Genomic DNA, 17,241 nt, shown 5'->3' with positions numbered 1-17,241 from the left:
CCATTTTTGCAATTTGCTCCTCAGAGACCTGTGCTGCCAGAGGTCTCCTGCTCTTCTGTGGGTACCTAAATGGGGAGCTCAGGTGCTCTCCATTTACCTGTACAGTTTGTATGTGCTGCCGCCAGCTGCTCTGTACTGCCTGCTGCAATGTATAATAGTAGCAGTGTGCCTGGCTCCTTTTTTGCCAGGTGCACCGCTACTATTATATAATGATGAGGAGGAAGAATGAGGAGGGGCTCTACTGTGGCATAATGTGCATAAGGGGCTCTATTGTGGCATAATGAGCATAAGGGGCTCTACTGTGGTGTAATATGTATTATCGGCTCTACTGTGGTGTAATGTGTATAAGGGGCTCCACTGTGGCGTAATGTATATAAGGGGGTCTACTGTGGTGTAACGTGTATAAGGGGTACTACTGTGCAGTGTAATGTAAATAACGGACATTTCTGTGTGGTATGATGTGAATTGTTACTATTCTGTGTCCACGCCCCTTCCCCCATACATTCCCGCCTCTTTATTTTTGGTGCACTATGCCTATTTCGGGGGTGAAACCAATTGTCTTTCTGGCACAGGGAACCAAAATGTCTAGTTATGGCTCTGCCAAGTACCATTTAATCAGCTCCTGTCATTTTTAAAACACAGACTGATTAGATGGTACTTTAGCCATACCTCCCAACTTTGGTCTTGTTGATAGAGGGACATCTGTGCCTGAAATTAGGGGGTATGACCTCGTGGTTAGTGGCCGTGGTCTTGCTGGAACCACCACAGTTGCAAACCATGTCCCATTTTCATCACTTTAGGGGCTGCTGGACATAGCCCCACTCCCTCTCTTCATTGAATAGGTGATGTGATCATGTACACAGAATCTATTCACCGCTGCTCTGCAGCCCCCCCCCCCCAATAGCTCAGGCCCACCCACTGCGGGACACTGTCAGTACCCTGTGGGTGAGACGTTGGGACAGTGGCCAAAAAAAATGGGACTGTCCTGCCAAAATTGGGATAGTTGACGGGTAAGCTTTATTTCTCTCCAAGCTTTGATAAATCTCCCCTTCAGTAAGAAAAGGCAAAGAAATGTCATATATAATGCACGTGGCTGGCACACACAACTTGTTTTTGTGTTTTTGTGTTGTAATATTGTCAGCCTTCATTATGTCATTTCTTTGGCACTGAAGTGGAATGTGGAAAAGTTTGAATGCCTTCAGTTGGCATAGGAAGTTCATTATAACTTAAGTTCTGCCCTGACATCTATTGCCTTAGAGAAATTGTTCTATTGGCAACCAAAGTGTAAATGCGTACCACTAGACGATATGGTGTATCATGACACATCATTCAGTAGATCGTTGAAGATGCATGCTTACGCACGCTATCAGAGACATCCTCTGTTGAACGCCAACTACTACTGAATGCAGCATGGCCCCAGCAAGCCGTTGTTCGTAGCTGCCGGTGTGTATGCACTTGCTGATGACAGCACCCCCCCAGGGTCACATCGCAGATGATGTTGCATCGTTTGGGAGTGGTCTAGTGTGTACATAGCATAAATCTCTCTTTTCTTAAAGTGAATGCAAAGGTAATCTCATGAAAGAAATGTCTTTTGCAAATGAAATGCCTGCCTGCAGAAATGTGTATAACGCTACACAGGAGCGTATATACAATATGCATTGATTTCCATGCACACTCAGCAGGAGAAATTACATTCAACTTAGAGATGTGCGGGTTTGGATGTATCTGGATCTTCAAATGGCATCTTATTGGCTATTGGCTCTCACATGTTTTGAATAGCCAATAAGATAATTCTAGATAAATCCAAACTTGTGATAAAATTTCCTGAAAAGAACTGAGTAAATCGAAACACGGACATCTCTAGTTCAACTTATTATCATTAACAGTTACTTATATAGCGCTCACATATTCCGCAGAACTTTACAGAGACTATTTGGCCATTCCCTGCCCCAGTGGATCTTACAATCTATGGGCCTAATCTGGACCTGATCGGAGTTGTGCAAAATCGCAAGGCAGGTGATTATCGAATGACTGCGCATGCATACGGATCATAATGCGCAGGCACGAAGCCAAGCGGCAAAATAAATCAGCATCTTTTTTGATTGGTAGGTGTACGCAAGGTGATTGACAGGAAGAGGACGTTTGTGGGTGGTAACTAGCTGTTTTCTGGGAGTGCTGCATCACAAGATGCAAGGGAGTATAATGACTGCTGCCCAGCGACATGTGTACTCATATAAAGTCTGCCGTCTACTGGAATGAAGCCCAGTCCCATCAGCCATCAGTAACTTGGACAGCAGAAGGAGGTGCCACCGGCCAGGGTATTGTACCCAGGATTAGTGTCTGCTGCTGGACATCTCTCCGGGTATTTGCTGACTGAGTCTATGTGCTCCCAGTGCCCCACCTTCTCTCCAGACCATCTAGGGGTGGGAAGGGAGGTGGGAAGGTAGCCACTGCAGGGCAAATAAGAGTTGGATGGGGCATTATAGGTTTAAGCTGTATTTTAAAATATCAACCAGCAGTGTTCGCCCTCTGACTCCCATGCATGGAAGTGGGTTGCGGGAGTGGTGCCAGAGTGAGGCTGATGGGTATCATGACAAGCTTACCAAACTGGACATCTGACGTCTACTGCAGACCACAGTGAGGACAGAGTACTCATTGACTGGGACTGAGGAGTAGGACGAATTGGAGCTCTGATCCCATCTGCTCTGCCTGTGATATTATTGTGCAGTGCCTGTCTACTCTAAGGAGCGGGAGGCGGATGATAGTAAGACAGTTAAAAGATACAGTCATTAGGTCAACGCCATATGGTTGACATTCCAAAGTCCTTCGGGGTCAAAAGTCCAACAGGGTCAAACATCCGACAGGTCGAAAGTCTGCCAGTCAAAAGGTCGACATGGTCAGAAGGTTGACACATGTTTTTAATGGATTTTTCATGCTCTTACAACTTTTTATTTTCCATTTACTATCCATGTCACAAACAATTACCTTTAGTAACCTTGTGGAGACCGAAGCGAAGCAAGCCCACGAGGGGACGAATTTCAACAAATTTGGTGAAAAAATGTTTAAAAACGGAATTTGTTTATTTTTTTGTGCCGACATTTTGACCCTGTCGACCTTTTGACTGTCGGACTTTTGACCCTGTCAGACTTTTGACTGTCGACCTAGTGACTGTCTAACGTTCAACTGTCTAACTTGTATACCACACCCCTAAGGAGCCTGGCCCTGGAGCTGTAAGTAAACTCTGCAGTGCACAGACGAGAATAATTGATTAGACTGTCTGTCTGTCTGTCTGTCTGTCTGTCTGTCTGTCTGTTAAGGTGAATGGTGGGCCTGCACTTGTATTATGTGGCATAATGTGAATATAAGGAGCACTACTACTGTGGGGCATAAGGTGTATATCAGGTACTACTACTGTGGCACAATGTGTATATGGGTTCCTACTACTGTGCAACATAAGGTGTCTATTGTGTACTACTAGCGTTGGAAGGTGAAACAAGGGTCCTGGTGGGATCCATGCTGTGAGCAGTTTTCACTGATGTTATGTATGATTAAAGATGCTTATACTTACGGTGGTATGACCGCCATTTCTGGTATATGAGCTACTGTTGTGTGAATTGTCCAAATATTTTTTTTTTCTAACAGAACAACCTATTTTTCATATATATATATATATATATATATATATATATATAATCTCAATAAGAAGAAATAGGGTGTGCGCCAGGGTGCATGCATCTTTAAAACACTTTTATTCTCACATAAATCAAACCAATTTACAGGTAATGTACCCTTAACGGCGGTAAAACACCGTAAGTTTGAACAGCAAAAATGTATCCAACGGTCAATACAGCAAGCACAGCATATAGCTCCAAAGAACAATCTTTTTCATATCAGGCCACGCCCCTATGCATTTCGTCACTTGGACTTGGTCAGAGGGCTGCCCGACACCTCATACAGCCTACTTTTAAAGCACTTATGTGTTTACAGACTGTTTCTGTTTTTATGGAATGTCCCGTCTCCATCCCCAGCAAATGGGTCAAATATGCCTAATGTTTCGCCCACTAAATACTTATGTTGTATTTGCACTGTGCTAACATATTATCTGAGTACCATAGGAATTATAGGACACATTTGTCACTTTATATCTTCAGTTAAATAAGATTACAAAGAAAATATTTTTTTTTTGTTTTATTACAGCAAATGTCTAAAGAAATGCCAGATGTACAGTTCATGAAAGTTGACGTTCAGAAAGACGACGTAAGTAGCAAGAATAATATATAATTACCGTTAAAAATCTATACATCCTTATTGAAATTGCAGATTTTTTTGTGATGCAAAGCATGAAATCAGGATACAGTACATCATATCAAATATTTAATGTGACCTTGAAACCAACAAAATGTACGCATAAAACAAATAGGCAAATTTAGGGAAAGTAAGTGAAATTATAAAATCCTACAATTGCTTGGTTGCATTACAGTAGCATGCACACACTTTCAGACAGTACCACTATTTGTATTAGAGCAAAGAATTTTTTTAAGTCTCTATTAACTTTGTGCACCTGGGGTACATTAACTAAGAGTTTTGCCATCTATTGCAATCAGATGGACATATAAAGGTGCTTACACAGTGGGTGATTTTGAGCTCAAAGTAGCTCATTTTTGGCATTTTCAGGTACTTTGAGCTTAAAATCGCCTTGTGTGTATGGGCAGGTGATGAGCGATGAGAGCTGTTTTACAGGCCGAGTGAACCACTTTCCACAGTCTCCTACTGTGGAAAGTGGTTGACCCATGTGAAAATAGCTGGGCTCATTGAAAATGGCACTGTGCGATTTTCCGGGCAGCAATTTTCACATCATCGCTCAGCAAACACACTGGGCAAAAACACCCAGTGCGTATGCACCTTTAGAATCCTGTATTTACTAACCATTTGATTTAAAAGTCTGGCAACGATGTACAGTACCTTGTATATTGTCTGTCTAAACCATATCTGATTACCCCTTTTTGATAGAATCTGCTTTCAGTATGTGGTGGATTTAAAGCACTGTACAGATCATTATGATCTATGCTGGCTTTGATTTATGGTTAAGGTTTAAAAGGGTAAAAAAATGTGCGAGAGCCCTAAAAAAATCTATAACCAGCCCCTGACCTCTCAGCCTAGGCTGGTATTGTAAGATAGGGGGAAATGGTTGCTGGCCTTTCAACATTAAATCAAGCGATGTGATCATTATTATCCGCCACATCAAAACCATTCGATGGTATAACCATCAATGGTTACAATGTGTGCATGCGCAAAAGTAATTGGAGCTTTACACATGCACTCATACACTGAACTGCAGATACCAATTTCCAGGTGAAAAAAACAGCCAGCCATTGGACGGACATCGAAAATGAACATCTGATGGCTTACAACCATCGAAAACCCACTATTCAGTGGAAATGTACATCTACTGTCAAAGGTCATTAGGAAAAAGAACCCCCCGACAAATGGAAAAGAGGTCAAAGTCTGAAAATAATGGGAGAAGAGAAGCCTCATCACAAAGGGGTTATGAGAGAAAGAAAAAAATACCCATTTAACAATGGCAGGGTGATTACATCTTTAATTTTCCAAGATCCAAGATATATTAGAATACATAGAAAGGAATTTTAGACCACCAAAATTTCAACATTATATGCCCAGAGTTCAGACCTATTATCGATATGAGCCATTAAGGAATCCAGTAGGAGATTATGAACAGCGAGATTATGCATATGCTAGAGATCAGCCTTTTTTAAGGAGAAACAACAGGAACTTTAAAAGGAGAGGAAAAAGGAAACGTTATTAGAAAAAAGTCAGAAAGTGAAGAGAAGGGGTAATAACGTAGGTTTAAAGAAGAAAACAGATAAGGCAAAATGATTAAAAGAAAAAGACATTGAAAGAAATTTAGGGGATAAAGAGAATGATATTGTGATTACTAATATATATATAATCTCAGATCCCAAGTTTTGTCAGATAAAGAAGAACCATTATTAAGTAGAGAAAAAACAAAAACAAATAATTACAGGGCAATAACTCCACATAAAACAGGAAGCGCTGCCTATACCAATCAAAAGAGACAACTCAATATCAAGATTTAAAAACTCTATATTTATATAATATTTATTTTATTCATAAAAATTGTATATAATGCTGCAGCATACAATAAAATACATTAAATCAACACATGATTAACATATTTTATTTAAGATGTGTGCTCTGCCCGGCATGCAGAATATCTGGAGAATACAAAGTCAAATTGAGGAAGCCGCTGAGGTGATTATAAGGCGGAGAAACACATTTTTGTAGTGACTGAGCCTGTGATCATCACCCCTGTAATTGTTGAAATATACCAGCTTTTATTACGGAGCAGTCATCCAGTGTATCAGCAATATGGGTCAACCACCAGAAGAGGGAACCCAAACACTGTGAGTGATCTGAGTGAGACGCAAAAGAGGCGACTCCAGATATTCTGCATGCCGGGCAGAGCACCAGCATATGGAGCCTGATTCTGGATTAATACAAGCACCATTTATCCGGAGGTGCTGGAAAGGGCAAATTGTATGGTAATTACCACGACATTTCATCTATGTGTGCACACATTTAAAATAGGATTCAAATCGGAATTGGGACTTATGAGTATAGAGAGTTCCATTAAGTTGTCTCAAGTTGTCCTATATTCAATCTACTGGATATTGAAGAATTGGCAATATATATTGGATAGAAGTAAATGTATGCTACGATCCATCAAGTTACCAGTGAACATGTTTTATTAAGTGGGATTAAAAATCCATATTAATTATGAGCCTCAATGAAATTTAAAATGATGTTGATCATGTGTTGATTTAATGTATTTTATTGTATGCTGCTGCATTAGATACAATTTTTATGAATGAAAGAAATATTATATAAATATAGAGTTTTTACATTTTGATATTAAGTTGTCTCTTTTGATTAGCATAGGCATCGCTTCCTTTTTTACAGGGAGTTATTTCCCTGTAATTATTATTATTATTTTTGTTTATCATAAGGAATGCAGTTATCCTTATAATTGGGTGCAGCAGCCTGTGCCTTCATTAAACCATCATTCTCTCTGTAGACACTAGCGCCTGATTGCATATACATGTGCCTGCGCACTAATTAGTGGGGAGGCACCTGTGTATGCAATATTGTGTTTTTTTGTTATTAAGTAGAGGACTCAATTTGTGTCGTCTAACTCTGCTAATTCCTTTGATTTATTTGTTGACACACATACGTTTTTAAGAAAGATGTCGTTAAAGAAATGTTTCTACAAAGAGAACTCAGATACAATAGAGGTAGCGGTAGAAAAAAACTAAAGGCCTAATTCAGACCTGATTGCTGCTACACAGCGATCACAGCCTGAAGCCCTTTCTGGAGTGCACTTGCGCAGTGGGCGCACTATGTGTGTGCACCCTGTTAGATGCGAAAGCATCTCACTGATACGATCGCCTCTGCCTGATAGACAGAGGTGGTTGTGGGGCAAGAGGGGGTGTGCCAACGCCGTTAGATCGCCATTGGTGGAGCACGGTCCAGACAACGCAGGCGTGTCCAGACTGTTGCGGGGGCGAGCCATGGCGACTGCATGAGGTCACACACAGCCACTGCAACCCAGAAAGTGGCGGGGAGCCGCCTGCCAGTGCAGCTAGGCTGCGCAGGCAGGGAGCTACGTGGCGGGTGCAAAAGCATCGCCACCGTGCGATGCTTTTGCACCTATGCGGGGGAAGGGGGAATAGGGCCTGACATGCGGGGCGGACTAACCCTGTGCTGGGCGTCCCCCCACATGTCAGAGAAACTGATCGTAGATGTGCTAATTTTATCACATCTACGATCAGGTCTGAATCACCCCCTAAGTTTCACAAAAAAATCTACATTTTAACCAAATACATCATAGAGGATGGATTAAAGGAAATTGTTTGGATGAGACGGTGTATAATAAACAGGTTTCTGATATTAAAAAAACTATATTTAGACAAAGAATATAAGTTGAATCATTTGGAAACAACATTAGCAGATGTAGCTAAGATAGATAGAGAAACCTTGGGTGCCATTCCGACCTGATCGTAGCTGTGCTAAATTTAGCACAGCTACGATCATCTACCCTGACACGCGGGGGGACGCCCAGCACAGGGCTAGTCCGACCCGCATGTCAGCCCCCCCCCCCGCACAAGTACAAAAGCATCGCACAGCGGCGATGCTTTTGTACATGCAGAGTAACTCCCAGCCAGCGCAGCTCCTGCGGCTGACCGGGAGTTACTCATCGCTGCCTGTCAATCAGGCAGAGGCGATCGCTAGGCAACGACAGCCGTCGCCTGTCAGCCATGCGACGGAGTGCTGTGGTGCCAGTGCATGCGCAGTTCTGAACTGAACGCTGCGCAGAAATGCAGCAAGTGTTTAGGTCAGAATGACCCCCTTTGTTAGTAAAAACAGGTTAGAAAAAAAACTAAGATTTCCATGTGCTTTTGTAACTAGGTTTAGTAAGGATTATAAAAATGTTTAGGGTATTTTAAAAAAACACTGGACTGTCGGGGTGATTCAGCCTGAATTGCAACTGTGCTAAAATCGCTATGAAGCGATTTCAGCACATGTGCGCATGCACGTATGCTGGTATGCACATGCGCAAGGTCTTAAACTGCATTTCCCTGTCTGGGGGCGGTGACGGGGCGTTGATGGCGCATTTTGTTGGCGGTGTCGATGCACCGTTTGGGGGGTGTAGTCCGGACAACACAGGCATGTCTGGTCCATTTGTGGGGCTGGCCGCTGTGGCTGCATCATGTCACACGCAGCCACTGCGACCCAAAAAATGGTGGCCCTCCGTCTGCAATGGCAGAGGTCAGTCCTAATCATGCACTTGCATGTTAGCAGGGGGCAGGACCCAGCATGCCGGGCAGTCTTGCCCTGTGCTGGGCGTCCCCCCACATGTTGGTGTAAAGGGTTATAGTTGTGCAATTTTTTGCACAACTACAACCCATGCTGAATTAGGCCCTGTGGGCCTAATTCAGACCTGATCGCTAGGCTGCGTTTTTGTACAGCCAACGATCAGGGATAAACTGCGCATGTGTATGCACCGCAATGCGCAGGTTTGTCACACGGGTTCAAAGCGGATCACCGCTCAGCGATGGGTTTGTGCGAAAAATCCATTTGCACAGGCGTTTGCAAGGAGACTGACAGGGAGGAGGCGTTTGTGGGTGTCAAGTGACCGTTTCTGGGAATGTTTGGAAAAATGCAGGTGTGTCCAAGCTTTTGCAGGGCGGGTGTCTGACATCAATTCCGGCCCTGAAGAGGCTGAAGTGATCGCAGCGGCTGAGTAAGTCCTGGGCTGCGCAGAGACTGCACAAAATTTGTTTGTACAGCTCTGCTACACTTGCGTTCGCACACTTGCAAATCAAAAATACACTCCCCTATGGGCGACGACTATGCGAATGCAAAAACCCCTAGCAAGTGAACAGGTCTGAATTTGGCCCTGTGTTAAAAAAAAAATTGCAGTTATAAAAAATGTTTAAGGGATACCGCCACAGTAATATATAAATGAGCTCCCAATCTTAAAAATTTGGGAGAACACGCAAACCATTTAAAGTCCGCCTTTGGTGAGCATTTGAAAAACATCTGGAAAGGTTATGAGAACCACTGTTTATCAGCGTATTTTAAGAGTGAACATGCATGTTCCATTAATAACATTCTAAGCTTTAAAGCTAGATAATATATTAAGAGGAATTGTAAAAGAAATGACACAGCCGCAGCCTTGGCATGGGCAGAAATGTGCTGGTTATATGAACTGGTCTCCCTTCAGCTAAAAGGATTGAATGAAGCGTTTGAATTAAAATGTTTTCCTTAATGTTTCCTGCTTTTGCCATATTGTGTTTCTTTCACTCTTTATTTATAAATTATGAGACTGCATATATTTTAGTTATTTTCATTACATTGTACTAAAGTGTGTAAAAAGAGCTTTTGTGTTTTAAAATGGCCATGGAATCTGTATGTTTTACCTTGGAATAAGCATACTTGTTCAGCAATCCGTATAAATGAGTGTATTACCATATCCACCTGTGCCTTGATAAAGACCCATTGTGAGGTTGAAATGCGTCGGGAGCAGGTGGACACGGCTAAAGTATCGTATGAGAAGAAGGGTACATCCTCATGGGAGAAGGTGAAGGTCAGGACCATGCACATGCTGGAAAGAGCAGCGAGTATCAGTAAAGAGAGCTAGCGGTAACACAGTATGGTAATCCCAGGATAACACCAACCCGTATACTTAAAATAACCATATGAATTCGGCATCCTGAAGGTCCTTTGAGGTTATTAGAGATGTTTTTCCTGATATAATATCACAGGCTTATGTGAGGAGGAATACACTCTGTATGCAGAGACATGTTATTTGACTTATTTGTTATTACAGTTGATGAATTTTATTTAATTTTGAGTGGATTTAGAGATTTGTTCTATTATATTAGAATACTATACTCTGTACCTAAAATTATGTTTTATTTTGTAGGAATTTGTGGAGCATTTTAAGATCAGTGGAGTTCCAGCTTTTCTTTTTTACAAAAATTACCAAGTGGTATGTTCATTAAAGTATTCCATAATTTATTAGCCAAAAATGCATTCATTTACCTGTCATCTAATGAAAACTAATTGTTATCTAGGGCTACCGAGTTTTTATCTTTATAAATGTTCCTTAATTTTGGATGAAAACTATGCTTACCATCCTCAGCAATGTTTTTTTTTTCCATATTATGGAGTGCACTGGACCAATAGTAACATAGTAACATACATAGTTGAAAAATGACAAAATGTCCATCTAGTTCAACCTTTTTCAATATATTCTTACCCTAATCCATATTTAATACTATTTTAACTATACTGACTTAGATGAAGTTGAATTACTAAGTCTAACTAACACTATAAATCATGCATTTTCTAAAATGCACTCACTTTTAATGCTATAACCTTGTATATTTATTTCAGTTAGGAATGTATCTAATCCACAGGTTCTCACAAACTCGGTCCTCAGGACCCCACACAGTGCATGTTTTGCAGGTCTCCTCACAGAATCACAAGTGAAATAATTAACTCCACCTGCGGACCTTTTAAAATGTGTCAGTGATTATTAATACACCTGTGTACTTGCTGGGTTACCTGCAAAACATGCACTGTGTGGGGTCCTGAGGACCGAGTTTGAGAACCACTGATCTAATCCATTTTAAACATATTGACTTAGTCCACCATAACTACATTCTCAGGCAGTAAATTCCAAATCCTTACTGCCCTTACTGTGAAGAACCCTTTCCTTTGTTGGGTAGGACATTTTTTCTCCTATAACCTCAGACAGCGTCCACATGTCCTGTGCAGAGATTTTTCAATAAATAAATCTGATAGATCCTTGTATTGTCCTGTTATATATTTGTAAATATTAATAATGTCCCCTCTCAGCCGTCTCTTTTCGAGTGTAAATATATCTAACCTAGTAAGCCCTTCCTCATAATCCAGTGCCTCTAACAGCCTCCACTTAATACCCAAATAGAGGAGAATCCCAGAATGTGGGTGAAATTTCCTGCTGCTGTTCGAACAGTTACACTGAATCTACCAATGCTACAAATGTAGGCCTAATACATGCTTCCTGGACAAAAAATACAAAACTTAACAAAACATCGAAATAGACTTCAGCTAGCTGGAGTTACTAAAAGAAGGAAGTACAGATAGGAGGTGCCGGGAGGGTCACAGTGATGCGGGAGATACTATACTAGAAGGAGGAAGAAAAACATTGACAACTTACATGAATATCACCATTGTGTCCATCTCACAATCAGGCCCTGTAAGAAAACATGTCTCTTTAAAGGTGCAATGTCGCTCATTTTCTTGGCAAGTGTGTATGCCGCCAGCGACAATTGATGCGCCACCCCGCAAGTCGGCAACGATCCTCCCTGTCGGCAGTGTATGCATGCTCTATCTGGACTGTTGTCCAGGAGCCGCATGCACGGCCAGCCGCTGCGTGACGACACTGTACGATATGAACGAGCGATGTTGTCTAGTGGGTATGCAGCTTAACTTGGTTCAACCATTTGTTTCATTTACCCAGAAGTGGTGCACCATCACTGGTGAAATCAGGAGGAACAGATATTATTCTACTGGCATTCAAATCAGGCTTACTGCTATGACCAGCATGCACCAGGGGGGCATCTGACAGCTGTCTTAGCTTCTTTTACTTCTAAACTGTTTGTGATGTAAATCAGGACAAATGAAAAGTAGGTCACTCATCACCGGGGGGGGGGGGGGGGGGAGTCCAGTATTTCCAAAGTGCTGGAACCCCCCTGTCTCCTTTTCCTCCTCTAAAAACAGCATAGTTAATGCTGCTATGTAGAGCAACAGTGGATGTGACATAGCTCCCAACCTTCTGGCATGGATAGAGGGGCAATACTTTCTTCTTACTGTTGTTCTGAATCTTGGAAGCATGTTTTGTTTCCTTACTAGTACCACTTTCAGACAGAAAACCCTGCAATTACCTTGCATTTAAGTGCCGTGTCATGTTACTGGGCTCTGTCTGACCCCCCCTTTCACACAGACAAGCAAATTATCGCGTCGAGAATTTCGACCCGGTAATTTGCAGATCAACACAGGTATTTTGTCTGTGTGAAAGAGTCAACCCAGGTTGAAATTCCAGTGTCTCCGACCCTGGTAAATTCCACAGAAAAAGGACCCGTGTTCATGAAATTACCGGGTAGAACTGCTTCACCCGGTAATTTCAGTTTCAGTGTGAAATAACTAAGCATATTAGAATAGTTTCCAAATGTTTCTAATTGTGAGAGGCAGTTCCAGGTTTTATAGTTTTTATCCTAAGCATTTTTTTCCCTGTAAATTTCTTAATGTAGTGAATATTGATAAACCACATAATAAAATTCCTCCTTTTCTGTCTCTCAGATGCAATTCTTAATATGTATTCTCTGGGCATTATGAGATAACATTTATTTGGAGAAGTACTGTAGCGTACTGAGACACAATTATATGTGACATGCTTAGATGGACCAGCTCAGGTGCAAAGCCCTTTGGTGTGGAAACTATGGGGGTCATTCCGACCCGTTCGCATGCAGCGGTTCTTCGCTGCGGTGCGAATGGGTCGGAACTGTGCATGTGTGGTGCCCGCAATGCGCATGCGCGTCGTTGCCCGGCGATGATCGCAAGAGGATTGACAGCGGGGAGGCGTTCCGGGGTGGATACTCACCGTTCTCAGGGCGTGGAGATCTGAACGCAGGCATGTCCAGGCGTTTGGAGGGCGGATGTCTGACGTCAATTCCGGGACCTTCATCGCTGGAACCATCGCACAGGGTAAGAAACTGCAGGGCTAGTGTTGTTCTGCACAAAACTTTTTTAGTATAGCAGGGCTGCACAAGCGATCGCAGCCCTGCTATGCTAAAATACACTCCCCCATAGGTGGCGTCTAGTTGAGCGCACGAGTAGCAAAAAGTTGCTACATGCGATTCACTCGGAATGACCCCCTATATTATGTTTTTATACTGGCATTTCTACTACTAACAGATCTACAGTAGTTTCCCCTAAGCGCCCTATTCATCATACATTATTGCCCCTTAGCATGTTTTTAGCAAAAAAAAAATCACAGATATCTTCTACATACCTTATAGAAATAAGGGGCACACATTTGAAAACTGCATGCTGAGTCCTGTTCCATCCTAGGGCTGGATTGCAAAGAAGGATCCATTCAGAACCCTCCGCTGGCCCTCACTGTGCACTAAGGGGGTAATTCAGACCTGACCGCTAGGCTGCGTTTTCGTACAGCAGGCTATCAGGTCTAAACTGCGCATGCGTATGCACTTTGTGCAAAAGATGCATTCTCATGGGTGTTCGCAAGGAGATTGACAGGAAGAAGGTGTTTGTGGGTGGCAACTGACCGTTTTCTGGGAGTGTTTGGAAAAACGCAGGCGTGTCCAAGCGGTTGCAGGGCGGGTGTCTGACATCAATGGGTTCCGGTCCTGAACAGGCTGAAGTGATCGCAGCGGCTGAGTAAGTCCTCGGCTGTGCAGAGACTACACAAAATCTGTTTGTACAGCTCTGCTACACATGCGTTCACACACTTGCAAAGCAAAAATACACTCCCTTATGGGCGGCGACTATCTGATCACAGCAGTGCAAAAATCGCCTGCTAGTGATCAGTTCTGAATTAAGCCCTAAGTTCACACAAGTGCACTAAAGGCCAGTACTCACGGCCCGATGCGGGAGAGATGTGTGCTGAGCGAACCGCTCAGCACACATCTCCCCCGGCGCACAGCACAGCGCGATGTGTGCTGAGTGTGTGTGTGTGGGGGGGGGGGGCGCTCATTTCACCCAGCGACCCGCTAGATTGGCCTGCATGCAGACCAATCTAGCACCAGCGATAGCGATGCGCGGGGCTGCGCATCGCTATCGCTGTTAGGGCTACACACGGAGCGATCTTGCTGAAAATCTAAGCAATCTAGTCAGATTGCTTAGATTATTGCTCCGTGTGTACCCCCCTTCCAACAGGGTAGACTAATTAGCTGTGACAATGATAGTTTCGGCATCATGGGACAGCTAAAATTGTAGCTGCCTCGACACATACAATACATTAAAAAATTGATCTCTATATTTAAATTTACATATAAATGTGTTTGAAACTGTTACAAAGTCTTTCCTAAAAGACAGAGTAAATGTATTTATTACTAAAGCACAATTTCACACCTGTCACTTATAGGTACTGACATTATTCATTTGCTTCATTCTAGGTGTACAACTTTCAAGGTGGAAATATGAACCATCTAAAGCAAATGGTTGAAGAACTGAGGTTCAAGTGAGTCAGTTCCTACAAGTGCTTCAGTTTCAAATAAGTGACCATGTCTGGATAGAGGAGATCTTAGGCCGGCTGACACACTTCAGTAGGGATAGGGAAACTTGATTTGATTATTGTAAAATTCTTTAATTAGACACATCTCTTTGGCTTTAACAAAATGTACAGATGTTCATTGTTTACTTAAAAGTATTCCTAATATTTTATATCCAGCCTTCCTATTTTTTTTATTACCCCTTTCAACCACTCCAAATTATTTGAGCACTGTTAAGGGATCATTTGGTTGTTATGTCTAAGTAAATTGCTTTCTAGTAAAATCTCAAAATTTTGTCTACACAATAAAGAACATGTTTATTTCTTTGTATTATTATTTATTTGCAGATAGACTTGTATTGAGCCAAAAAAAAAACCAATTAGCAGTCCAGCTGCCAGAAGGAGTGCAACCTACAAAGTGTAGTCTAGCCAGCACTGAGTAACCACAGCGCACAGTCTGAGCTCTGTCCCCAGTGACTGACTATAAAATATTAACCTGGGGGTAAGAACACAAAACCAGCCCGGGAACTCTCTGGAAGCAGCCCTAAATAGGGAGTGGGGTCAGGGCTGGGGAGAGCAGATATGGATCGAAGTACTGATAGGGTGTGGCAAAATAAGGAGAGGCATGGCCACCCCCTTAAAAAAAAAAATACTATTCATCTGACCCCCTCTGCAACTAACACGGGCCACTACTGTATGTGCAAGGGGATGTACTGTATGCTGATATATCCATGTGGCATGTAGTAAATATCACAACGCCAAAATCCCAACAGCCGGGAATGCCGACAGTGCTCGCCAGGGCGATTCCCACTTGTGGGTCTCCACGACACCCATTGAGTGGGAATGAAACCTGTGGCGAGCGCAGCGAGCCTGCGAGGGGACCCGTTACGCTCACCTTGCTGGTACTCTGGTTGGTGACCGGCGTGTCACTGTTGGTATATTGACAGTCGGCATCCCGTCCGCTGGGATATCATTACCATCCCATCCATGTGTGTAAGACCCTCTCATCCCTTCCTGTAAATATATTTAGCAATGCGTTACATACGGAAAGAGAGCTGTTTGGTGCGATCTGAGTGCAGAGGTGAGGCAGAGCAGTGTGCATGGGAGGGGGGGTCTGTGTGAGAAGGGGAGAGCTCTATGAGGGGGGGATCTAACGGAGTTGAAGAGCAGTGTAAGAGGGAGAGAGGTGTGTTGGGGGATCTGAGTGGTAAGACGCAGAGCTGTGGGAGGGGGGGAAGCTGTGAGTGGGGATCTGAGTGGGAGGGGAGCTGTGGGGGGGTTCTGTGTGAGGAGGGTAGGGCTGTGAGGTGGTGGAGCTGTGAGGAGGGTAGGGCTATGTGTGGGAATATGAGTGAGGGGGGGAGAGCTGTGAGAGGGTGGCACTTGTTCACCGTGGTGGGTGGGCTGAGGCAGGCACCGGCCGTACTTCTCTCCCTGGGGCCCTCCTCTATTTTCCTACATGCAGCGCAGGCTGACACAGCCTGCGCTGCAGTGAGACGCCGCAACCCAGTCCCATGACACAGTTACAGCGGTGGCGACCTCCTCGCCTGTAAGTGGAGAGAGACAGGAGCCGGGAGGTAGCGTGGCACATCAGAAGCTTATGCTCCTGCGCATGCGTGGCCTCCCAATGCTGCCGATCGTGGCAGCCGTCCCAACACGGGTGAGTGAAGGCCACTGAGGGGACGTTGGGACCAGCTAACCGGAAAGTGATCCGGCGTCCCAAGCCGCCCCTGCTAGCCCATCAGGGCCGTAACTAGGTGTGTGCAGAGTGTGCACCGAACATAACGCTGCAGGATAGGGGGCGCTGTTGGCGGCACTTGTCAATTATCTGTTTTAATTACATTCACTTGCAGCCCCCCCCCCCCTTTTTGAAGCCCAACAATTCATGACTGCCCCTTTCTCCTATGAACTTAACTTGATAGCTCTTTGTCATTCAGTCACACTGTGCTTTATTACATTTCAATATGTTGACATACCTAGGATTCGAACCCATTGCATGTGGCATTGCAGTCAGCCCTTGCATAGAAAACTAGAGAATTCTAAGTTAGAGAATTTTAACTATTTGAAGCTTATCTTGTACTTTGTGAAAAAAATTATCAGCATTGCATGTGTGGCTGCAAGAGGTTGGATATGAGGCTGCACACTACAAAGATCTGCTTAATTGTAATGCTAATTATTTTTTACAAAGTACAAGTAGCTTCATATTGTTAGAATTCTCAAAGTTTTTATGCTGGATCAAATAGATCAAAGAGTAGGGTGTTTGACTAGAATGTCACAGGTTATAGGTCTGAATCCTGGGTATGACAGTATCTTGAAATGTGTTATTTAATAAAGGGAATTGTAAAGGGGGGTACACATGGAGA

General features: G+C 43.3%; 1 protein-coding gene across 1 annotated transcript in view; it reads left to right on the top strand.

Moving 5' to 3' along the window:
• The window catches only part of LOC134923200 (thioredoxin-like), an 81,740-nt gene extending 66,634 nt beyond the window's left edge, over window positions 1-15,106 (top strand). The window contains exons 3-5 of the mRNA XM_063920733.1: window positions 4,198-4,257; window positions 10,526-10,591; window positions 14,784-15,106. Of these exons, the coding sequence (XP_063776803.1) occupies window positions 4,198-4,257; window positions 10,526-10,591; window positions 14,784-14,852 (195 nt within the window). The 3' untranslated portion in view covers window positions 14,853-15,106. The remainder of the gene's footprint in view (window positions 1-4,197; window positions 4,258-10,525; window positions 10,592-14,783) is intronic.
• The last annotated feature ends 2,135 nt before the right edge of the window (window positions 15,107-17,241 follow it).

The sequence above is a fragment of the Pseudophryne corroboree genome, chromosome 1, assembly GCF_028390025.1.
Source record: "Pseudophryne corroboree isolate aPseCor3 chromosome 1, aPseCor3.hap2, whole genome shotgun sequence".
Taxonomy (NCBI): domain Eukaryota; kingdom Metazoa; phylum Chordata; class Amphibia; order Anura; family Myobatrachidae; genus Pseudophryne; species Pseudophryne corroboree.
Note: the sequence above shows the minus strand (reverse complement) of the source record. Positions and strands in the feature narration are given on the sequence as shown.